Genomic DNA, 24,019 nt, shown 5'->3' on the forward strand with positions numbered 1-24,019 from the left:
TCCCTTTCAGTGACTCTTATTCATCTGTAAGGAATCTTCTGAGGGTATGAATTTGCTCAACATTTGACTCTTTTTTTTGTTTACCAGTATTGTGATAAGCAGCGACAAGTAATCCTTGAATCGCAATGCGAATTCCATCACCCAGCCGCTATGGCTATCTGTTTCTTCTCATCATTTGTCTCTTCAGTTCCTTGCTGAATGCCGCTAATCTTGGCCAAAAATCCCCCCCCCCCAAGGATCGCTCGGAGTTCGTCTCGACTATGAGCTGGCTACGCTCGGGACAGGAGATGGACCTCCCAACTTTGTCGTCGGCTCGAAGAATTTGGTGTTCTCTACCCATCTCACTTTCAATGAACCTGTCAGTTCTATTACCAATGGCCAGCTAGTGCAAATGCTTAAGGATGCATGGAAAGAAATGTCGATAGATGGAGAGCAATATGGCTATAGCATGAAGCGTTGGCCCGGTGTTGTAACGTTCTTCGCATTTGGCAACGAGGTTATCTTGTCATCCTCGCAACGGGGACCTTCTTTCGCTTATGAGTATGCCGCCAGCCCTGTGAAGCAAAGTCTCGCTATTTGCATGGCAGTCTGGAAAGACCAGACAGGAGAGGAAAAAACCCATGTTCGAGGTGCCTCTTGTGGAGAGATTTCATCAATATTATCAAGTGCACACAACTCCTCTAAAGGACGCAAATGTTCGTGCGCTCACGGGGTTCTACCAAAAAAAAGATGATAACCTCCAATTCATCGCAGAATGTGGAACAAACGAAAAGGTAAGAGAACTTAGTATACTAAGTTGCTAGTTTGACTAACATAAAAGGCTGATTGGGGCTGCAACTTATTTGTCTCTCTGAATAATATTGATTATCTCGATCTCGGAACCCAAGGAGAGGCCTATGATCTCAACACTTTGGCAGGTGGCATCAACAAGATAGACCAAATTCGGATGTGTTAGTCTTGTGTAGAGGCTCTCAGTGGGACTATATGAGCAAAGTGCGAATTCGGAGGTCTTTACTTGCTAATAGCATTGTGTCTTTAATCCAAATCTTTATATCTCTTGAAAATATCAAGTCGGATTTCATGTCGAGCACATAGTTCTGAGAGCTCATTTCTGATACCGGCGCACCATTCGTCATCTGTGCATAGAAGTGACAGTTCGAAACTATGAAAATGAGGAGTGCAAGGCGTAAGATTATCCCACCAGTGCTGAAGCATGGCGAAAAGATCGCGGTCTTGCCAGACATTTTCTTCCAGGAATACGATATCATCATTGATGGTCAGGTGGTAGATGTTCTTCGGCAGTAAATCTTCGAGACCACCCAAATTGTCGTCTGAAGAAAATCCGATTAAGAACAACTGCGGAGCTTCCAATTTTTGTATTTTTTTGAAGTTCTTCAGGCCTCTTAAAGAGCCTTTAATTTCCAGAACAGGGTAATCATGATGCTCAGGTTGGACTGTGGCCAGTAGATGCAGATTTATCAATGTATCTTGAACAAGGGATAAATCCATGACAATCTGATCAAGATCAATGACATGGTTGTTAAACTCGTTCATCAAATTTGGCTCATATCCCCATTCCCACCTGAGCGTTTTCAGATTTTCTGTTACAGCAAGAATGCAACCTAGGAGACCTTCCCGTAAGATCTGTAAATCTAACGCCGTGATATTGGATGGGCTAGGTCTATGTGTTGGCCACGAAAATGTGACAGGGTTGTCAACCTCAACTGATATCGACTGGACAGAGGGAAGGTAAAACAGTGGAAGAACGTCCGCTGTATTCTTAGTCTTCCAATCTCGAAAAGGGTCCAGCTTGGGATCAAACTCAACTTCCTGCAGATACTGGAATCGTGGAAGCTCGCAATGCGAAGTCTGACAGAGGGAAGCTCTCAGCAGCATACCAAGCAAGCGATTCTCTCTAGCGAAAATGCCAGTCAGACGTAGATGCGTTAAATTCGGGACTAATGATGGCAGCAGTATAACGAAGGCATCCATTACGCCATTTCCGAGCTCTTGTATCCATAAGTCACGAAATGGCGGGTCGATGTCTTGAATCGTCGTAGCAAGGGTGGCAAACTCAGAGCTATCCACAGAAATGCTGTGAGGGAGTTTGCTGCTATGGAAACCATCCGGGTCTTTGATGACAACTCTCCCAGAGAGAGATGCTTCGAAGGGCGCATTGAGAGTAAGATTTTGGACATAATTAGCCAACGAAGGCCGTCGCTGAAGGCTTTGTATCAACGGGATGATTGGAGGAGGTCGAGCTCTCTTCCATACCAACTCAATCCTAACGTACAGTAAAGGCTCGGCGACTTCGCGTAAACCTTGGTTGACAAGGCAAAGAACGCGGAGATGAGCCGCAGATAGACACTCAAGGATAGAACGCAGAATTTCTGTCGGGCAATCCAGGAGGTCTGCCATTGTCACGAAGGGTCAGTCGAATCAAAGATCGAATGCTAACGCCAGTAAACCGAGGCTGGAGAACTCGAGACGGGAGCCCGGGCAAGCTGAACTAAATTCAGAGCTTAATGTCGCAAAAGTTCATGTTGCCTAGGCCTCTAAAAGGAAGAAAAGCCGCTTTGTGAGTCGTATTGTGTGGCACGGTATGATGCGAATCCACCAGACTAAAATCGAAGTCTTTCCAACCAACACAAGATAACCATGAAGATCGCAGGGATTATTCAAGTAGAGGAGAACTAAAATTAGCCCAAAACATTATTCAGTTGTATGTAACCCCAAGGTATTTTTTTTTTTTTTTTTAAATCGTAATCACATGTATTGAATACTCTACAATCAATATGGAGTTAAAAGATAACTGTTTTATATGCTAACAATGATAGGAAAAAAAAAGCTATAGTATCTTAAGAAACAGTGCATCCCACTAAAAAGCAACCATGTACCAGTATTACACTTCATATTCCTAAAAGGATTACTCCTCGCCTAATCTTTGGCATTTTAAAGACGCTAGTGCTTGGAGCAGTACTCCGTACATGTGACAGAGAGGAGGCGGCGAAAGCTCCTTATCCTCGGTTCTCATTGACTAATGGCGTCCTGCGTTCGTTTATTATTCTTGAAAAGCTAATAGGGATGATACGTTACCTTTTTATCGCGAGAACTTCTCTCAGCAGTGGACATGCAGTTCTCCTTGTTCAGTCACTTGTTGAATTTTAAGTGCTGGAAAACTGTATGTTGTGGAAGCGGATTAGTTAAATTTTTGTCAAGACCAAATGGTCCATCCATTCACTACAGCGTAACACCACAGCGCAACGCTCTGTACGCCAGTTCAATTGAGATGATTAACGACATGAACCTAGAGAGAAAAAAAAAAAGCAACAACAGCACTGCTTTTACAAGCAAATAACATCTGAATCCATATGGCCTTACAAAAGGGGCTGTCTAATAAACAGCAAAGAGTATTCCAGCCAGCAGTATTTTACAGCGTATTAACTATTGTATTGTTATTAATTATTTATTTAAAGTACAAGACTCTAAACAGCTTGCCTAGGGCCTAGATATATTCATTTGTTGTCTCTTTTTCTTGTTTTGTCGTGATGTAAACGCGGTTGTTCCATCATGGATTCTAGCGCATGTTTCTGCCACATACGACCATATCCATTGGAATATACGGGATCCCGTCTGCTCTCCCAGAGTCAAGCCAATGAGAGGCAGATTAGTAGTTGAGTGGGTGACCATCAGCGAACACCGGCTGTTGTATGTTTTTTTCTTTTTTCTATTTTGCATGGTTTCTTAGAGGTAATCTATATAAAGAGACTTGATACTAAAACAAACACATACGACCATAGGTAATGGAAAATTCGGGGTCCCGTCTGCTCCCCCATAGACAAGCCATTAACCGGCAGATTAGTAGTTGAGTGGGTGACCATCAGCGAACACCGGCTGTTGTATGTTTTCTTTTTGGTGTTTTTGCTTTTCTTTTTCTTTTTCTTATTCTTTATAGCTAGCCCTTTGTAATCAATGTCGCGTGGTGAAGAAGTGATCGGTAGAGGTAACGTCCTGATGAAAGTAGGGGAATTTTGGCTACAGACACTGCAAGCAGGGAAACTTGAAGATGAATAGAACTCGTATCAGCTCCTGTTTGTTGATTGGATTTTATTCATAACGAAAACGAATCGTATAAGAGTGCACGAAAAGAAGAGTAGTTGAGAGTCTTGAGACACGGTGAAAATGAAGCGTGGCACCAGCTACTTGTGGCGCTGCGCAAAGTGTGGCGTTTTTCCCTAGTGTCACTCAAATTTCCCGACGCCTTGCCAAACATTTCAGCCTTGCCCAGCTAGCTTAGAATGCGGCATGCGACACCACCGCCCTACCGTGATAGTCTCTCCATTTTCTTACAACATTGCACTGTTTTTGTCTCCTTACTTGCAACTTTTCAGCGGCGATATATATACCGAGAAGAATTGTCTCGAATCATCTGATACCGTAACGACGACGATTGCCGGAGCAATTGCCTGTTTTTGAGGCGCGAATCGAGAAGCGCAAACGCCGGCCGTTCGATCGTTTCTCGCAACGCCTCCCCAGAGGCTTCCCATTCCTGTTTCGACTACGACCCGATCCAAGATTATTCACTATGAGGCTCACGGCCGAATTGATTCGGGACTCGCTGTCCTATCTGAATCCCCTAAAGGAAAGAGAGCTTGATCTCCGAGGTGCGTTTGCTACCTGAAAGAGAGAAAGGGTAGTAAGAAAAAAACAAGATATGAAAGGAGCAGATACTACACACTTCTTCATCTCTCATTTTTCTTTCAATCTTTTCTCTTTTTCACCTTCTTTTGGTTTGATGAGAGAAATTGTTTGATACATTGAAAGGCCTTTTCCTGTCGCCGCGGCGTAAATAGGACACAGAATTCCTGCCATTGAAAACTTGGGTGTTGCGGGCGTGAGTCTTTCCCTCCTCCTGCTGTTTATGGCATCTGCTCTTGTTTATTCTCCCTGTAGATGGGAAGCTCTACACGAGCAAATCGCAGAAAAGAAGAAACCACTGCTAACCCGTTCTTTGCTATCTATCGTACAGCCCCACGATGCCATCGATTTCACCGACAACGACATCCAAGTGCTGGGCAACTTCCCCCTCTCGCCGCGCATAACGACACTGCTGCTGGCTCGTAACCGCGTCGCAAACATCCAGACCACGGCGGCGGCGGCGGTGCCGAATCTGAGGAACCTGGTGCTGGCGTCCAACAGCCTGGCTGAGCTGGCGGACGTGGATACGCTGGGGACGTTTACGCGGCTGACGCACTTGGTGTTGGCGGATAACCCTGTTACGAAGAAGGAGGTGCGTTTCTATGTCTCTGTGTGCCGTGAGAAGAGTTACTGATTCTAGAGCGGCTACAGCATTATCGTTACTGGGTCATTTGGAGGTGTCCCTCTGTTCGATTCCTGGACTACGAAAAGGTCAAGCAGGCGGAACGAGATAAGAGTCAAGAGCTGTTCGGTACAGCGGAAGAGCCTACAGCTTTGGCAACATCGGTACGCTATACCCCCCATCCCTTTCCAAGACACAACTTATGCTACCGGATGATATTCTAATGTGTGCATCTTTTTTCAGATCATGGGCAAAAAGTCAAAGACGTTCGAAGTCACATCCAACGGCTCGTCAGCCGCGCCGTCGAAGCTCTCGCGAATAAAGTTGACGGACGAGGAGAAGCAGAGGCTGCAAGAGAAGATCAAGAAGGCGACGAGCCTGCAGGAAATTATTGCTCTGGAGAAGGAGTTGAACGAAGGGCGATTACCGTCTGGCATTTACGGCGATGCTATGGAGGAGTGAGGAAGCTACTGTAAAATGATTTTGACACAAGGAAATGTTTGTCTCCATGGATGTTTATTTTTGGGGGTTATTTTTTCACTTATACTTTTCTTTTTTCTTACACTAAAGAACAGCTTCTCTTGACCTACAAGAAGGCTGAGAATCCAGCATTGATTGGTACACGATGTTGACAGAGAATAGACAACATTTGCCATTCGATATATAAACTCCAAAAACCAGCCCCGTGAAAATGCAACAACAATAATGATGAACTCTTATTAACCTTACATGCTCTTAAAACGGCTTCGCTTCCCACGGTTTGACCGCATCGCAGGCCGAGAGACGACCACTTCACGCGGCGACGGCTCGAATAACACGACACTTTGCTCCTAACCAGTCATGTCTACATCGGCGTCGTCCTGAGGGCGCGTGGCCTGCCTCATCTCCAACTCGAGCTGATCATTGGCGTCGTCGGACACCGCCGGCGCGGTGGCGATGGTTTCTTTCCTGCTGCTCTCCTCGCCACGGAGGGACAGTGTGAAGGGGTTGGTGCCGGCTTTGCCTTGGCCGTTGACCGCTGCTTTGGCTCCGTTGGATTTGCTCTTGCCACCATTTGCTGTGGCGCGGGGAGCAGCAGCAGAGTCAGCATCGGCAATGGCCTCACCGCGAGACTGGGCCTGGGCGGCGGCCTTGGCCTTTTTGAAGGTGGTGGTTTTGGGGGCGACGTCCTCTAGGAACTCGAGGTTGTCTCGGCGTGATATGGCATTGGCTGCAAGTGTTTGTTAGAACCCATAATATAGCACTGCTCTGGTGGGGAGGAAAAAGAAGAAGAAGATAGTAACTGAGAAAGTCTAGCCAACGTACCGACGTCCTTGTACTGAATGTTGCGTCTGGGCTTGCGTTCAAGTTTTGCTTGGGCATGAGCTTCCTCAGTGAGATGCTGGATGAACATTTCCTGCGTGAAGATGAGATACTGTGTTAGCTGGGAGAGATTGGAAATCATGGAATGACAGACAACGACGTACAGTGGCCAAGGTGATGACAAAGGCGGCGTTGTTGGAGCACATCTGGACGTCTGGATCTTGGCTGATGATCTTTTTGACTCTTGACACTGAGCAATGGGGGTTAACCTTTATTGAGAAAATGGGGCAGAGTGAATCCGTGAGCTTACATGGCAATTGAGTCTGTCCCGTAGGCTCCTTTCGAGGAGGGATGGCGTTTGTGTTATAGGGCATTGTGGGAGATGAGATTGGAAACGAGAGGAGGTGAGAGTGACAAGTGAGAATCCCCTGACTGAGCTTGAGGAGCGTCGTGGTTGAGGTGTTTGACGCGTGCTGTCGCGGTTGGCTTATGAGAGTGAGTGGAGGAAGGGAGGTTGAGCGGAACAAAGAAAATCTGCGAATGGGAGATATCAAAGCTCGAGTCCCTTTTCGAAGCCCCTGACAGGGAGATAGACTTATTAAGTCTTTATCGTTGGAATAAATGCCGAAGCCTGGGCGTTGATAGAGAGAAGAGAGTATTCGTGCGTGAAAGCCCAGAGAATTGTTATACGCAGGCAGTCGTGAAGTAGGTCGAGGTTGAGGGCTAGGGGCAGATCTTTAGGCAAGTTAGTAAGCTGCTAGTAGTAAAAGTGAAGGCAGCAGCAGGCCGGGGCGTGCTGTGGAGGGGCTTTTGCTCTTCTCGCCGGCAATTGAGCAGTTGATACAAAAAAGAAACGAAATTGAAATGGAGGCAAGTATATGGATCAAAGTCTTTCTCTGTATCAATCTTTAGGCACGTACTCTGCAGGAAATTGGTGGCGTAGAGCTGCTCTGCAAGTGATTGAAGTCTAGGATGGCCAACGTGGTAGAAGCTCGGGCCACTGCGAATCGAACTGCTAATCGCCATCGCTGCACTATAACGAACTTCTTTTTCGCAATCTAGGATTTTCAAATCTAGTTCTCTGCCTGAGAAAAACCAAAATCCTTTACCGAATACTAAAATTATTGGAATGGGACGCTGCTGGCAACTCGCTGATAGGCGAAAGCATAATTTGAATGGCTTGTAGATACAAGATAACGCTCCTATAAGTGATGATATATGTGCATCTATAACTAGACAGCTTTATCACACCTACCATTCAAATATTGCTCTTTTCTATGTTGCGTAATGTTCCAGCGGCATCTCATAGATTGAAAAGAGATGTAATAGTCGCAGTGATTACATGCTAATACAGCGCCTCTCAGTTCGCCATAGTGAAGACCTGAATGGAGCCCATACGATTACGGCATACGCAACTGAGGTACCCCTCTATAGCGTAGCAGACACTTACAGATCTACCCACCGATCCATTAATCCGGTTTGGTCTCTCCTCTTACAACAAATCAATGTTGATGAATAATGGCAGATTTCTGACGACATATCTACAAACAAGATCAAATCTCATACAATTCAGGAAAAGGCACAGCATAAGGTGCTTCTACAGACAAAAGGGCAGAATGAATCTCATCTTTGATTTCGACGGCACCATCACCGTCAAAGATACAATCTTCCAACTCGCCCAAAGCGCAATCTCCTTCAAGCAGCAGCAACAAGACCTGCAGCCCGCCTGGGACGCCATCGTCAAAGCCTACGGCGACGAGCACAAGGCCTTTGCAAAAGACTACAATCCTCCCGAAAGCGAGCGCCTCTCGCCGGAGCAAGAGCTCGCGTATCTATCCAGCCTCAAAGACACGGAGAATGCATCGCTGAACAGGGTCGACCAGTCGGGCTTGTTCTCCGGATTAACGTCGCAGGACCTCTTCCAGATGGGTAAAAGTCAAGTTTCCAGCGGGGCCGTCGCCATCAGAGAAGGCTTCGTCGAGATGGTTGAGCTGGCACGGCAGAAGGGCTGGCACGTCGGCGTGCTTTCAGTGAACTGGTCCGAGGCCTTCATTCAAGGGGTTCTTTATCCGATTGATGTCCCCATCATCACCAACCAGATCTCCACAGACGGCACGATCCAAGGCCCCGATGGCTTCAACGACGGCGTCAGGCTGACCACGTCCCGCTGCAAGGCCAATTCTCTAGAGCAGCTCATTTCCAAGGCAGGGCACTCGTCACGCCCAACCGTCTACTTTGGCGATTCAACCACAGACATGGAGTGCCTCCTTGCCCACTACGGCATCGTCATATCCGCAGATGCAAAGTCATCGCTCATGCAAACGCTTGATCGTGTCGGTGTCCCTGTTCCACATGTAGACAGCAGTCAGGATGGAGCGAACATCGCCTGGGCACGGGATTTTCGGGAAATTCTGCAAAACCAGACGCTAGAGCGTATTTCAACGGGCCAATGAGCTTAAGTTTTGACCTCCAATCTCACTGATTCTATGCGACAATCTGCAACATCATGTACTAGTATGTCTACACTTTCAAGCCGTCTCAATGTCAGAGCAAACCTCGGAGCCATCAACTCTTAATCTCGCAGTTATACCAAGAGGACGGCCTCCTATTGCGAATTTCAACTCAAATGTTTTTTCCCGCAAATCCTAACTGCTTGTTTTACTCAACCGTAAATTCGCTTAGAATCACCTGCAAGATATGCAACAAGAGACTAAACGAACACTGCTTTGAGATGCTTGATAGCAGCTATATCATTTTTAAATATGGGCGGTGCTCCCTTTTGCTGATTCGTTATCATTAGAGGAGCGTTGGGGACAAGTCTAATTGAACAAGCGACATTTCAGGTGATAGTTGATAGAGGCAGATTTCACTATTGTTTGACAGTGCCACTGCTAAAGCGTAGCTGTAATTACACACTTATAGATACATCGAGTCAAACATTAGAAGCATCGACTAGACCTGCCAAGAATTACACGGTAAAGATATCAAATGCATAATTCGCCGCCAATTATAGACGATATTCAAGTGCGAGAGTCTTGCCATCCTTCAAAAACTCGATCAAGATTGAAGGCCGCACTGATAAGTGACAGGTGACTAAAAGCCTGCGGTGTGTTGCCTAGCTGCTCGCCACTTCGTGCAATCTCCTCGGAGAACATGGACAAGTGGTTTGAGAATTGCAGCATATTCTGAAAAAGGTTCATAGCTCGGGGAAGATACTGGGGCTCATGAATGCTTGCACGAGTCATAGCCTCGACGAGCCAAAACGTGCAGATAGAGAAGGCTCCATCTCTTCCTCCAACGCCTATGTAGTGATGCGTTAGTAGCTAATCTTGTCATATGCTCTCTCAATATTAAAGTATGACCTACCATCGTCTGACTCATCTGTGTCGTAGCGATATACCAACCCAGTGCTCGTCAATCCTCCTTGTTCTGGAGGCAGCATTATGCGATTGATTGTGTTCACAAAACGAGGATCACTTGGAGCTATAAAGAATACCAGAGGAGCCAGCAAGATAGACGAATCCAACACTGTATTGGCTTCGTAGCTTTGAACAAAGGACTTGAGCTCCGTGTTGTAACCTGGTATACGATGGTAAGTATGAGGCCATGAAAGATCACCAGAAATGCACACCTTTTTCCATAATTTCCTCGTAAAGATTATCACGAGCCTCGAGCCATTTTGCTCTATTGGGACATGGAAGGCATCTTTTCTCTGCAAGTCGAAGGCCGCGATCAAATGCTACCCAGAGGAAGATTTGAGAAATGGTGAACCGTTGCTTGTTTCCGCGCACTTCCCAAATAGACATGTCGGTTTCTGGATCAGGTAAGTTTCTCTGGTTTCTCTGGCTTGGAGGATTAATAGATAGCAAGTTCACTTACTGCCAATAATGGTCAAGACGTAATCTATTATCAGAAAAATTAGTAAACAGTTGTATATGAGATACTGATTGTTATACAAACCTAGCATCCGTCGTACGGCACACCAGATGTCCCAGGACACTGGCTTTCCATATTTGTTATACAGATAAATGGAGTCCATCAATTCGCCATACACATCAAACTGAAGATGGAAAGCTGCACCATTACCGATGCGAACAGGGGCACTGCCTCGATAGCCTTCAAAGTGATCTAGAGTGACTTCAGGAATGTCAGTGCCTCCACGAATAGTAAACATTATAGGAAGGCCCTTATCGGGTCCTCGGTCTGGAGTGAATCGCTCCATGATGAAATCCATATATGCATCTGCCTCAGCTCTGAAGCCAAGCCGGAGAAGAATGTATATGGTGAAGCTCGAGTCTCGGACCCAAGAATAACGATAATCCCAGTTTCTCACGCCCCCTACGTCTTCAGGTAAAGAGAAGGTGGGAGCTGCAATAATGGCGCCGGTCGGTTCTATTGCGTGTTAGTTGCAGTCATGAGTGATCAAGGGTCTTCTTGTTTATGAGTTGTGCATTACCGTAAGTAAGCAATTTCAGAATCATTAAGCTTCGCGATACGACCTCTCTCCAGCGCCCCTTGTACTTGGATTGAGAGATGAAGTTGTACCAAAATGTCTGCGTGTCGTGCTGTTGACTATCCACAACTGCGTCTGTAATGACTTCCGTAATGTGATTGGGAATGTCATTCCTCAGGACAAATGACACTGATTGGCCGGCGCGTAAAGTAAAGTGAGATACGATGCCTTCGCCAAGCATCCCATCCTTTTTAACTTTTTCGAAAGTTATCTGGCCGCAGTCGTGTCCATCTCCCTTATCGACGGCAACGTCCAGCTGAAGCTTAACATCCTTGCTGTGAAAGGTTCCTATCTTGCTTTTTTGATGCTCCGGTGTATGAGTCTTCTGTAGAAGTGTAGTCTCGTGAGAATCTCGCCCATAGTTGAATGCAGGAAAGATTTCAACATCTGCGATGGTTGTTCTATCAGCTCCATTCCAAGTCTCTAAGGGTAAAAGTCGCATATGAAACTTTGACAGTATAACGTACTTATAGGTAATGATCCACGAATACACTCTACACGTCGTACAACCCATTTCTTCAACTCTTCTTGGACATTGATGGCCTCGCGATAGGCGTTTTGCTTGTACCCTTTGGTCATGACCTTTGCACTCTTGGGCCGGGGAAAGAAGTCCACCACGTCAACGACACCATCTTCGTGAATGTACCTGGTTTGCAGAATGCACGAAGAAGGGAGATATTGCTGTTTCGTAGTGCAGGCGAACTCATCGGGCGGAGAGATGCTGAAATAGCCCCCCTTGTTCTTATCAAGGAGACGACAGAAGACGGATGGCGAGTCAAAGTCAGGCCTGCGCGGGTCAGCTTCATGTTCGGATAAATGGCAGCTGAGCAATTGATGTTTTATAGCTTACCAGCACATGAAGTCTATGCTTCCATCTAGCCCAGCAAGAGCGCATGTATGCATGTTGCCCACAATGCCATAGTCTTCAATGGGAAGATAGCCGCCCGACTGGGCGCGGCGATTGCTCCCCGAGTGCGTAGCCATTGCGTAAGACAAAATAGCAGTATCTAGAATGAGGTAGACGGTTGTATGCCCAGGGTACGATCTGTATCGGGCCTGTTCTATGTTGATTAGAGCCCCAATCCTGTAGAAGGAAGCTTTTCAAGTGGGAGGGTTGTTGTGCGGAAACGGCGGTTTCTTTATATCACAGAATTTACTTAGTGCTCCATGTGCTCTAGCAGAGCTTCCTAGTACCTTCTACGATATCCGAGTGCCAAGCTACTATAAGCTACACGAAGAGGGCGTCTACCAATGTCGGATGAACCCTGACCGCGTTAACGGATTGTATGAGATCACCGTTGACTGCGCTAACAATCAACCTACGTGCCCCAATGTATCGAGTACGCCGCCAATGTGTATTGAGGGGTCAGCAGGTCAGTAATCATGGCTTGCGACTACCTCGGAAGGGCAGCTTTGGGGCGGCAGCTAAAGAGAAAGGAAGGAGCTGCGAGTGGCTTGCCATTGCTGGCAAACTCGACTGATGCTCACAGGCGGTGACGTATAGACTCTATAGAAGCCAGTACTAGTTTACAAGCCGAGTGAATAAGGTAAGAATAGGCAGATTCACCTTATCCAGCAGTATCTAATTAATGTCTAGCGTAGCCTATCAGAAGGGAACTTGAAAAAGAACAAAGATTCGTTCGTTGAATTTTTCTGCGATTAAGCAATTGACAGCTATCGTTGACAATATGAACCTGCTTCATCTGAACATGACGTAGGTCAGCTCGATGAGAAGATGGCGCTAGTCGTGTTAGTGAAATAACCCGCTACTTCCGAAGCCAATCAGACAGTTGCGACATGTTATTAGACCAGTATTGCCAGAGAGGCAGGGAAAAGGATACAAGGCTAGATTCTTATTGCACGTTCCCAAGATAGAAAAAAAGTCTACACTATACGATCAATTGGGTTTACTCTATACTCTTAACTCGGATTGTCCGTTATAAAAAGGGTATCAAATGCCCTAGGCGGCATGAACCCAACGCCCCAACGCCAGTTGACAACCGTCCATTCTTGTTTTCATATTTAAAGCGGTTGGTATTCCTCCTTCGAGATGGAAGAAAGATTAGTGGAAAAAATGAAGAAAAGGAAATCTCTCAAGCTCTCTGTGCAGTGCGGTCCTTGCATAGCAGACACGGCTGTGAAGAATGATGTTTAACGAGCTGCCTGCTCACTACTGCATCACCAGCACATCTTCCATTTCTTCGCCCTCGTCATCATCACCATCGTCATCCATAGCCTCCGCGGCAGCCTCTTTAGCATCATTGCCACCCTTATCTCGGTAAGCTTCACTTAAGCAGTAGTGGTTGGCAAACGGGCCGCTCTTATTGAGAACTGCAACTTCCTCCAAGACCTGACGCAGATAAGAATCCGGCTGCTGAGTTCTCTGCCGCAGCGCCTTCATCGACCAGTACTGATACTGACGGAAACAATCGAAAATAAGATCGAGAAGCTGATTCTTGGGGATACGAGTAGCCTTGAGGATTTCGCCCTTCTTGGGCTTGGTAGTAGGGGCAGCATTTTTCTGTGGTGGAGAAAGTTAGCGGCGATGTCAAGAGAAACCATATAATTGGGCGGACGGGTATAAACGCACGATGAAGTTTCCTCCCCAACTGACGGAGCCCGTAGCTCCGGGATTGATAATAGAAGAAGCCTTATTCCTGCTGATTATCTGAAGCTTCGTCTTGGAGTTTTCAGCATCAAAGATACGTTTCGCCAAGAGCTCTTCTTCTTCTCGTAAGTTTCGTGGCTCAACACGCAGATCATATCGAATCTTTCCAAAGATTTTGGTTTTCTCTGTGGTAACAGATTAGCTTAGAAGATTCAAACACTCTGTAGCGTTCACATACTCGGGATAGCCTTGCGGTAGTACGGCTGGAACCGACTCCTTCGGTCATAAGTTGGCCTCTCGGATCCGCCATTGCCATTTCCTCTAGATCGCAGCAAAGCGAGCGGAATTCCAGCACTAGCCGCATCTGAGCGCGTCTTGTTCTTGTAGCCCGGCAGATCCTCTTCGCTGAAAATGAAAGAATTGTTCACGTCCTGGTCGAGAATCTCCAGATCGTACTCTCGAGGGAGAAGTTGGTGCTCCGGGGTGTTCGCAGTGAGCAGCATGCGCAGCTTCGTAAGCTCGCGAGGGGTTCCATCCGCCAACGTGTCCATCTGAGGCTCGTTCCACGTCCGCAGCGTGCCAATCTGGATCTCCTCGTCGTCGCCCATCTTCTCCGTCAGCTTGATCCACGCATCCCACATGTACTTTGGGATGCGCGCAAGGTACAGCGTCTCAAAAGTATTTCCGGGAGCGGACTTGTCATAAAAGTCGAGATCGCCGGCATCTTCGAAGAGGTCGTCCTCGTCAAGCGCCATTGGCGAGGCCGCCGGCTCATCCTTGACGAACTCCGACTTGACGAGCCCCGAGTCCGCCATGTCGATTCTTTTGTTCAAGAAGGCAAAATTGCGTGTGGTGCTAGATCAATTCAGGTGATGGCAAGATCGGGATCCGGGCTGCGGTGAAACAGGAGGCTGCTAGCAATCTAGCAGTTCGTTGTAATGATGTGAAAGTGTGCAAAAAAGCACAAGGCGTCACTGTAGATGGCCGAGCTATAGGTAGGTACGTGATGAGGGTACATGCGCCTGCGGCTAACCTGAGGTTCCAACTTGGGGCATGAAGTCAGTGCTGCTTGGGGGCCCTTGTGCACTAATGTCACAGTGGAGTGCCTAAAAAGGCAGCGCTGCACTGTGCAGCCCGTCCCCAAAGCAAAGTCTCAAAGCCCGCTTTCTGAAAGCTTTGAGTACGCTGGTCATAATTCATACTGTGCCAGGTTCTTTGTAGCCTGCTATCTTTTAAAGCTTGCAGCAGCTCTGCTTTAGTCCTAGTAGCATTTAATTTAGCGGAACGGGGCCGTGCACAAGGCTGGCTGCTCACCCTTTCGACATCAAATGAGGCCTCGTACCCATAGCAACTACAACTTAGGCTCGCTGCCGCACTTATACGCCATCGCCATCAAGGTCCAAAAGACCCTTCAGTTCGGATATAAGCTTGACTGTCCCCATATAGCATCGAAACTCTCCATATGGCTTGTAACGGGTACCTTTTCTAGGCTTGAGTGCAGCGGGAATCAAGGCTCCGAATCGTAAAGGGTACACGCTGGCGCCGTTTCTCATACGGGGGACGTATCGTCATCGACGCCTCACTTTACACTCAATTATAGTCTCGTTCATCGCCACTCAAGCCGTTACTGACGCATAAACAATATACTCAATTTTTTGTTTACATCCATGGTATAGAGTTTGTTCAGTTTAAACTCACTTTTGCTGCCGAAGCCACCCGTTCATTTATCTACATATTGTCGGTCCCGTCCAGGACCCCCCATTTCTCTCACCATGTCTCTCAAATCACTCAAAGAGCTCGCTATGATGGCTTGCGTCAAGAACATCCGCGATATCGACAACATTGGCTTCCTCAGCTATGAGGTTGCCCGTGAGCTCTTAATCAAGATCGACAATCCTGCTCAGCTTCGACAGATTGAACTCAACTCACCTCACATTGAAGGCCAAACAGCTGAGATATGGCTCAAGTTTATCGAGCGTGACTTTCCCCTGGAATCCAAAGCCAAGGCGTATCAACCCAGAGACCCCAAGAAATGGTACAAAATCTGGGAGAAGTACAAGATTGAGCACGACAGAGCCCTCCAAGAGAGCGAGGACAAGCTCAAATTTGCCCTGGCCGGCCTTCGTCAAGACAAGGAGAAGAACACGAGCAAGATCGTCAGCAACAAGGCCCTTCCCAGATCTGCAAAGATGGCAATCAGACGATACACCGGTCCTCGTGAAGGCTCTTCCAATGCCTTAACCTTTGGTGGTGGCAGCCGCACCAAAACAGTCAATGGGGCAAGTGTCATGCGCAAAGTCCGCCGCGAAGTAAAAGAGATTGCCAACATCCACGGCTCCCTTTCTCGAAGCATCAGAGCGCCATCCGCAGGCCATGGCGTCACAAGAGCCCCTGAAGCCATGATCAATGACCGCAAGAGAGCCGCACAACCAGCTTTCCGACCAACCCCAAAGGAACCCGCGAATCCCTCGCCCTTGGAAGCTGCACTGGAGGAATTTGAACGACGCGCCACCTACGTCTCTGACTCTGATGAAGATGACGACGGTGATGAGGATGGTCACGACAATGTCCTGGACCAAAGGGCAGCCGCCAAGCCGAAACAACCCGCCAATGCCGCGCCCAAGCTAGCTGTCAAGGCCGCATCAAAGGCTCCCGTCAGCATACTTCAGCGAAAGTTCGGAGGATTTAAGCCTTCCGCCCATCCAGCTGTAGTCGTCACCAAGAAGGCACCGGCAGCAAAGCAAGCAGAGAGCCCTCAGAAGCGCCATCAGCCCGTCCTACCCAAGGCGCGGAACTCTCCGCCTCTAGACGAGAGGCATTCACCCCAGTCAGTCGAGGAACTTTTGACTGCTGCCGAACCTCAGCAGCAAGCCCCGGCAGGCTCAGCTCCGCCACGCAAGAGGAAGGCTGTGGACGTTTTCATGCGACCCAAGCGTAGGGCCTGAAATGGAGGCAACGGAATACCTGCTAAGCAGGCACCAGTTTTCTTTGTCTTCGGCACCGCTTATTTCCTCTCATTTGATACCACGGGCGAGATATGCCCCACACGATTATACAAGGAATGGAGTTTTGGTACAAGCTTGGTATCGGCAAGCTTCAAGCCCAGATTCAAGCAAGGCGATATTGGACTTTACTTTTTCAAATGTTTCTTTTCTTTCCAGTATGAATTTTGTCACATGTTCATGGATGGCTGCTGCTGGATATGATGCAGCTGCTTGTATATTAGTAGACGCAGATGGAAACGGCTTCAAGCAGAATTGATAAATGTGTTTCAAAAACTTACCAAACTGCCCTTCATATGAGTGCCTTGTTCGTGATGTATAACTAGTGCATGCAGTCTATGCTTGATTGCTGGTTAGTTGTTTGTCAGTTTGCTTGAATGAATTCCATCACTGAGCTCAACTTTCCCAAAAGAGGTCAATAATATCTCTCAAACAAGGCTCATATGGATGCAGATTTTCGGCATAAAGAGCTCATATGTTTTGTATAGCTCAATCTATCAAATGACCAAATGTACGAATGTGATCGGCAGAAGAAAGGGCCCGTATATCTTGCTCTCAAATATACTGCTCCTCCCCCTTGCTTATTGCTTCCCCTATCTACCACTCTCCCCTCGGCTTCCTAAGACATGTCGACATATCGCTTCGCTTCCGTCGTTTAGCATTATTCAAAGTGCCGTCCCCCCCTAAGGGCAAGGACGAGATGCAGAGTGTCGCCAGCGACAAGGTTGTATTCGGCCGCAGTCTTGTCATCGGTCCTGTAGAGAAGCGACGTCCGCATTAGTAAGCTGTGGTGTCATTCCTGACTCTCCCGGCGTTCTGTGGCCTTGGGTGAGGGGAAAACGATGCAGTATGGTGATCGTACATTTGCTTGCCGCCATGGATGAGACGCTGCTGCACGGGCGGAATGCCCTCCTTCTCTTCCACCTTCTCCTTAATCTGAGAGACCTGTATATGAAGCTATTCAGCTGCCATCCTCGACCGTAGATCCGTTCGGTGAATAAGGGTATACCTTGTAGTCCGACTCGATATCGAGCTCAATTTCCTTGCCGGTCAAGGTTCGCACTCTGTCCGTTTGCAAGTTTCGTTTAGCTTCATGCATCGTTTGTTGAAACAAGCCCAAGAAAAGAGAATAGGGAAGCTTTCTCACTTGATCAACATATTGGCGGTGGTGGCGTGAAGCAGCGGTTATATCGAAGCTGGGCTTGTGGCACGAAATCGTATCCTGTTGCAGGCTCGGATGTGTTGGATACTTGCTTGCACAAAAAAAGCTCTGTCTCGACCACTGTTTGCACAGGATGACAAGTTTAAGAAGCAAGGCTGAGAGTGACGGCACGGAAGCTGGAAGTGGGATGCGGGAGCCTAGTGGGGTGCCGGATGCGCGCCTCGCGCCACCTGGAAGGCGATGCTATTAGGCAGTTAGCGGGTTCCCTTCAATGAATAGCAGCCTGGAGATGCTGCAAACAAAGAATGCTCTACCGCCCGTTGAAGGATTACGAGCATTTTTCTGATTCAAGGATCTTAATATGTGTACTTGAAGAGAATATTAGGGATTACATTCTCACGTCCGTTTAGTTTAAAAGTTTGAGAGAGGATTTTGCACGAAGTATATTGCAGTGACCAGCGTTTGGGCCCAGCATACCCTCCACTTAAGATTCTCATTATAGTAATACAATTTTTTTTTGTTTCATTTTTGTACAGTCAAGCATGCAGCGGAGATTTATTTCTTCTCGTCCACATCCACCACAACCTCTCCTTATTTTTGCTTTTCTTATTTCCTCTCTGAGTCCTCAAAGACATTGAGACCCAGACCCTCAGCATCCAAAAGCAGTCTGTTCTTCGCTCCAGACTCTTGCAGCTGTTGGGCAATGAGCCTAGCGTTCTCAATCTTCTTCAGCTCCACGTAGGCCTTGCTCTTCTTGATCGCATCACCAATCAGCTCAGCAGATCGAGCCTCACCCTGTGCCTTGACAACCATGGCTTGCTTCTCCTGTCGGGCCTTGTCGACGACGAAGGCTGCTCGCTGCGCCTCTTGTTGCGCAACCTGCTTGGCTTCGACAGCAGCTGTGAATTCTGGGGAAAAGGCGAGGTGCTAAACATCGCAGAGAGACATTAGGCTACGTTCTTGGATACCTTTGGAGTAAAAGAGTGATTAGCTTACCGTCAAAGACACGTCATCAAGCAGAATGTTGAATCGCGCAGCTCGGCGCGACAAATTCTCTCGTACTAGTCTGGCAACCATTTCTCGCTGGGTGATGAGCTGACTGGCATTGAACTGGGCGACGACGCTCTTCAGCACCTCGTTCACAATCGAAGGCAGCACTCGCTCATCGTAGTCGGTTCCAAGCGTTCTGTAGATCTGGGGCAGAGATTCGACATTTGGTCTTGAGAGAACACGGCAGGTGATGTTGACCATCTGCAAGTCTTTGGTGCCTGTCAACGAGGCAACATTCCTCGGCTTTGCTCGTACGTCATAGATGACGGGCGTCTCGAACCATGGGATATTGATGTGTGTTCCTGTCAAGTCGCACTCGTCAGCCTTGGTTCGCTTCAAGCTCAAAGCCTATGCATTCTCGTTTATCCCCGTCTTGCTTTCAATTCAATGAGAAAAAAACTCATCATCGCATTCGTACCTTCGCTGTAAATCTCCTTGCTCACGCCCGTTAATCTCTGGTACTTGATCGCTCGGTGACCACCATCCACGTTGAACAGCGAGTTCGACAGCAGATAAGCACCGCCGGCCAGCAGAATTCCTCCAAACAGCGCGGGATTCGCTCCTCTGGGCATCTGAGGCCCTCGTCCTCCGGGATAGCCGCCCCGCGTCTGCATCTGACGCAGACGGCGCATCGCCTCCTCCTGCCAATTGTTGGGGTTCGACATTTCGCCTCTGGATCCTGTACTCCGATTAGCGCTCGGTTTCGAATGTCTGGGGATGTCGGAGCCTCCCACTGTCTCGAGGCATCAACTAGCTCCAGCTGTCGATGTGGTGATGTTTGCGATTTAGTAAGTCGAACGGTGCCTGCCGGCTTCTGCATGAACTAGCTCGGCGGCACAAGCTCTATTTTTTCGGCGAATGGAATGCGCCCACTCTTCCCCGCGTTGGCTCAGAAGCTTACCTAAGGCATCCGACGAAGAGCTGAGCACTACTTATCATTGTTTTTAAATCACCAAATCAGTTATACAGCTCCTGTTTGCGAATTAGAAGATTTGTATAAATAGTATATTTCATTGGATATTCATTTCCTTTCGTGTTTCAAATTGGTGGGTATATGATAATGGCTATAGCTAAACGTTGTCCAAGAATCCTCCTCTCTCTTCCACTTCCACCTGTTTATTTGCTCCCCTTTACATAGGAGCACATCGTCCATCCAGGGACGAGAAACTGCCACACTAGTGTTTCGATTACTTTCCCTCAAAGTCGTGTATGATAACGAAACAAATCCAACTAATCCCTTACAAAAGAAAAGGTAAAAAAAAAAGATGAATGAACGTCCTGGTCCAATATCGCCGACGCAAGAGGCATCACGCACTTGTCGCCAGAGGCTTCCTGGTATACCCGTTAAGCATCCGGAAGCCTGCTCTGCAGTTGCGCCCCTCTTCCATCACAGCATGCATACCTTCCAGACACTTGCTCGCCTCCTTGATAGCCGGGCTAGCGGTGACAGTGTCTACAAGTCTCAGTTCGCCGGCGACCTTCTCCATCTCGCATCGGAGAAGCCACCTCTCCCAGCTCCAGCCACCGGCAATGCCGCAAACGTTGGCAATGTCATCTGTGCTTCCCATAACCATTGCGTCCATCTGGCAGACTTTAGCGTCTGGTCCTGGGAGGTTGTCTTTGGGAGGAGGAGTAGGAGGCTTGACGACTTGCTTGGCTCCAACGGGAAGACAGAGCCAGGCACGGCGAGCATCGCGAAAACCAGCACGAGCAAGTCGGCCTAGCCACAACTTTGTTGGGTTGGGGTCGTAGCCAAGGGTTTTGAGGGTGAAGCCAAATTCAACGCTCTTGGCAAGGCCCAATGGACCTGCGTTCATGATATCTGAGTCGAGCAGGGAAAACTCAAGGTAGCCGCCAGGCTTCAGAACTCGCATACATTCCTGAAGGCAGCTCTCCCACTCATCCTCGCCGTTTTCACCAATAAACTTGAGCAGACCGTGGAGCTCACGAGCAGAGATTAAGTCAAACTGGTTATCTGCAAAGGGAAGCTTTGTGAGCCGCTCAACGGCAACTTGGCGATGGTTTGGTGGGCCTCGGATATTGGAGTTGGACATTTGGCGAACTGCCTTGGTAGTGACTGTGTAAATCTTGGCGTTTGGGTAGGTAAGAGCACAGTGCCATGCCCAATCGCAAGTAGCTTGACCACCGAGATCCAAGATCCTAGCTCGGTCACGGCCAACGCCATCTTTGCCTGATCCCAGTCGTGAGAGCCGGGCCAGTCGCTTGGCAACAGGGGCAGAAATGAGTTTTCCGCCGTTGAGAAACTTCATTGCTGCTACATGCCAAGTGGCCATGGCCATCTGCTTCATAGCTTCGGCCTCCTTCTCCTTTCGTAGCGTTTCCGGATCATCAAGCAGGACATCATCGCCACGCACGACGTTTGCACTCAGGCGCTTCTTAGCAGACTGGGGGAGAACGCTAAGCTGATACTTTCCAAGCAGTTGGCTGTGGTGAGCAGAGCGAAGTGCTACCCTCTGTGCCTGAAGGGCTTCAAACCGGGAGAGTTGGAAAACAAAGATGTCGCTCAGCTGGGTTCGGACCACGTAGTCCTGGAACGCTCTATAGTACGCGGATTCCTGGCGAAGGAGCTTTGAAGGAAGGCTCTTTGCGATCACCGTTGTCGTAATGATGTTGGAAAATCGAACTACTTTCTTTGTCGCTGCGTCCTTCTGGCCTGGCTTCTGCACTGGTTCAGACAAGGGCTTGATATCCAACTTGGCCATGTCCTCATCCTCCTCGTCCAAGTCTTCTTCAATCGTCTCCAAAGCACCGTTATCTTCGACAGTGTCTACGCCTTTAAGATATACTCGCTGCGCCATGAGCCACAGCTCAGTACGATCAAGGTTTGACAAGGCCTCTAGCTGTTGCTTTCGGGCATAGCTAGGGTCATAATCTTCGACAATTTCAGTTGGAATAGCTTCGACATCAGGAGAAGAAGGAGATTTCATGGCCTCGCTCGGTTCATTATTTGTTGGTATGTGGATGATGGGCCTAGCAGTGGGCATATCATCCTCGTCGATAATCTGGCTGGCTCGAACTTCCACAATATGCTCAACCGGTGCAGATGATGTAAGGCTCACGCTTCGATAGAAATCCTCTGCTTCGTCTCGCTGAGGTACCGGAGGAACAGGAGAGCTATCGGCATTCCAGGGGCAGCGGTAGAACTGCTCTGCTGTTGTGGTGGTGGGGATTATCTCGATTGGCGTAAGGGTTCTTGGATGCCAGGTATTCCTGCTCTGAGGCGACAGGCCGGAAAAGAAGCCACCTGGAGACGGGATACTGAGCCTGGTAAGTCCTGCAAGAGATTGCCGAGCAAGGATGGGCGAACGAGTGTTTGCCCGCGATGCTGCTTGAGACAGGAAATCGGTAACAAGTCGGAGAGAGTTCTGCTGCATCTCTGGAGCCTGAGCGGGCTGCATTTGATCGGCCTGGACAGCTTCATTATCCTCCTCTTCGAGACTGCCATCTTCATCCCCGCCGGACAAAGCATGCAAAGTTGCCAATGCTCCGGGCTGCAAATGCACGCCTGTCCAGGTCGATTCCGTGGTAGCTTCATCGTTGCCAATCACAGGGGTTGGAGGAGAGCTCATTGTAGCGAGCTGCTCTGAAGACAAGCTTCCATCGAGAGACGGTGGTGCAGAGACCGTGGGAACTACCAAAGCCTGCTGCTTGCCAAAGAAGTCTTTCTGTGCCGGCGACATTGGGAGATTTGCAGATGGAGTCAGCGGAAGCGGAGACGTGATTTTCTTGAGCTCATCCACGGCAGACCAGATCTCATCGTTCTCATCTCTAGTAGGCGGGATGGCAAGAGGAGTCGGTCCTCGAATAACGGGCTCAAACAGCATCGATGTCGTTCGAGATTTTCGTACAGCCGACGAACGACGCAGCCCCTGTTGTGCCTCGTCGTCTGATACGCCATAGAGATCATATAGCTCGTCGAACTCGGTGCTATCGGTGCTATCAGTGATCGAGCTAGCTCGGTTCCACGAGTTTGAATTCGAAATTGACGTTGGCGAGTTCTCATCGGCTGACATTGACGACGGCGATGATGGAAGAATCGGAGCAGCGAGATAATGCACTCCCCTTGGAGTAGGGAAGTGGTCGCTCATGGGCGATAGCCATGCTGTGATGTTGAGATGCGAAGTATCAGCTCGCTTTCCCTTTGCGCTGCTTTCTCCATAGGCATCTCCAGTTTTCTCTTCAATTAAAGGATTAAGAAACCTCCTTGGTCTTCGATCCAGCGAAGACTCTTGGGGTTGTTGTTGGTTGGGTATATAGTGTGTTGGCTCAGCCATTGTAAAGATAGACTATAGGCACTATTCCGGATAGCGGCCACAATGTTCCCCGCAGGAAACGAAACAATAGAAATGAAAAAGCAACAATTAGAATAGCGTAGTTGGCGAAATAATTAATAAAGTAGTAACGACTAAAACGCTCGACGGCCGGCGACGATGTAAAAAGCTCGAACGATGGGCTGCTTTGGTCAACAAAGCCTCTATTAGGTGCACACAGGCGCGAGGTCGCAAAGAAGAAAACAAAAAAGAGAGAAGTGTATGCAAAAGAGAGGGAACGTTGTTGGTTAGGAACGGTTGGGTCTTATTAGAGAGCGAAAGAGTAACTGATGGGGCATGGGCGGCTACAGATGCTCGGCGCGTATAAGTCGTCAAGCTCCCGCCCATCGGACGAGGCGGTGCATTTTGGGAATAGAGCAGATGTGGCGGACACAGGGCAGCTCCAAGTGCCAGGTAATATCGCATATCGCCGCGCTGGCGCATCTGATCCCGGCATGCCTTGGTTTCTGGGCGGCTTGAAGCGCGTCATGGTGCGTAGTGGGCAGAGGCATAGACGATGTTCCATCTGAACTCAGATCGTAGTTGAGCTACTGAAAAAGCAAGCTTCCAATCAGCCGTCGACTTTCGTTTCTATATTTAGGCCATCGCCTAGCGCGCCCTCTTGGCGCGGCGATGACTGGCTGGCGTCTACACACACTCCAGCCGCCGTGGGGAGTCGAGATTGGGTCACGGCCAATGGCGATGGCCTCCGCCAGAGCTGGGCGGCTAAC

At 48.5% G+C, this 24,019-nt stretch overlaps 9 protein-coding genes across 9 annotated transcripts; 3 read left to right on the forward strand and 6 right to left on the reverse strand.

The window, feature by feature from the left end:
- Positions 1-1,035: 1,035 nt before the first annotated feature.
- Positions 1,036-2,418, reverse strand: TGAM01_v207567 (hypothetical protein; the record flags this gene model as incomplete). The annotated part of the gene is made up of 1 exon (XM_018805601.1): positions 1,036-2,418. The coding sequence occupies one exon, from the start codon at positions 2,416-2,418 to the stop codon at positions 1,036-1,038; it is 1,383 nt and encodes a 460-aa protein (XP_018661261.1).
- Positions 2,419-4,585: 2,167 nt separating this feature from the next.
- On the forward strand, positions 4,586-5,782 carry TGAM01_v207568 (U2 small nuclear ribonucleoprotein A'; the record flags this gene model as incomplete). Its single annotated transcript, XM_024550124.1, has 4 exons — positions 4,586-4,664; positions 4,983-5,290; positions 5,350-5,484; positions 5,564-5,782. 4 exons carry the CDS (start codon positions 4,586-4,588, stop codon positions 5,780-5,782), a joined length of 741 nt encoding a protein of 246 aa, XP_024405144.1.
- Positions 5,783-6,150: 368 nt separating this feature from the next.
- On the reverse strand, positions 6,151-6,996 carry TGAM01_v207569 (hypothetical protein; the record flags this gene model as incomplete). Its single annotated transcript, XM_018805603.1, has 4 exons — positions 6,151-6,530; positions 6,626-6,743; positions 6,787-6,872; positions 6,933-6,996. 4 exons carry the CDS (start codon positions 6,994-6,996, stop codon positions 6,151-6,153), a joined length of 648 nt encoding a protein of 215 aa, XP_018661263.1.
- A 1,242-nt stretch (positions 6,997-8,238) lies between these two features.
- On the forward strand, positions 8,239-9,075 carry TGAM01_v207571 (hypothetical protein; the record flags this gene model as incomplete). The annotated part of the gene is made up of 1 exon (XM_018805604.1): positions 8,239-9,075. One exon carries the CDS (start codon positions 8,239-8,241, stop codon positions 9,073-9,075), a length of 837 nt encoding a protein of 278 aa, XP_018661264.1.
- Positions 9,076-9,642: 567 nt separating this feature from the next.
- On the reverse strand, positions 9,643-12,119 carry TGAM01_v207570 (hypothetical protein; the record flags this gene model as incomplete). The annotated part of the gene is made up of 8 exons (XM_018805605.1): positions 9,643-9,923; positions 9,989-10,201; positions 10,254-10,436; positions 10,502-10,525; positions 10,583-11,014; positions 11,079-11,522; positions 11,603-11,922; positions 11,986-12,119. 8 exons carry the CDS (start codon positions 12,117-12,119, stop codon positions 9,643-9,645), a joined length of 2,031 nt encoding a protein of 676 aa, XP_018661265.1.
- Positions 12,120-13,305: 1,186 nt separating this feature from the next.
- Positions 13,306-14,558, reverse strand: TGAM01_v207572 (hypothetical protein; the record flags this gene model as incomplete). The annotated part of the gene is made up of 3 exons (XM_018805606.1): positions 13,306-13,656; positions 13,726-13,928; positions 13,982-14,558. The coding sequence occupies 3 exons, from the start codon at positions 14,556-14,558 to the stop codon at positions 13,306-13,308; spliced, it is 1,131 nt and encodes a 376-aa protein (XP_018661266.1).
- A 957-nt stretch (positions 14,559-15,515) lies between these two features.
- On the forward strand, positions 15,516-16,688 carry TGAM01_v207573 (hypothetical protein; the record flags this gene model as incomplete). The annotated part of the gene is made up of 1 exon (XM_018805607.1): positions 15,516-16,688. The coding sequence occupies one exon, from the start codon at positions 15,516-15,518 to the stop codon at positions 16,686-16,688; it is 1,173 nt and encodes a 390-aa protein (XP_018661267.1).
- Positions 16,689-17,406: 718 nt separating this feature from the next.
- Positions 17,407-18,245, reverse strand: TGAM01_v207574 (hypothetical protein; the record flags this gene model as incomplete). The annotated part of the gene is made up of 4 exons (XM_024550125.1): positions 17,407-17,500; positions 17,608-17,690; positions 17,755-18,150; positions 18,222-18,245. 4 exons carry the CDS (start codon positions 18,243-18,245, stop codon positions 17,407-17,409), a joined length of 597 nt encoding a protein of 198 aa, XP_024405145.1.
- A 268-nt stretch (positions 18,246-18,513) lies between these two features.
- TGAM01_v207575 (hypothetical protein) lies at positions 18,514-23,252 on the reverse strand (the record flags this gene model as incomplete). Its single annotated transcript, XM_024550126.1, has 4 exons — positions 18,514-18,834; positions 18,904-19,259; positions 19,376-19,636; positions 20,360-23,252. 4 exons carry the CDS (start codon positions 23,250-23,252, stop codon positions 18,514-18,516), a joined length of 3,831 nt encoding a protein of 1,276 aa, XP_024405146.1.
- Between the last annotated feature and the right edge of the window lie 767 nt (positions 23,253-24,019).

The sequence above is a fragment of the Trichoderma gamsii genome (assembly GCF_001481775.2).
Source record: "Trichoderma gamsii strain T6085 chromosome Unknown Scaffold_28.2, whole genome shotgun sequence".
In the NCBI taxonomy this organism is placed as follows: domain Eukaryota; kingdom Fungi; phylum Ascomycota; class Sordariomycetes; order Hypocreales; family Hypocreaceae; genus Trichoderma; species Trichoderma gamsii.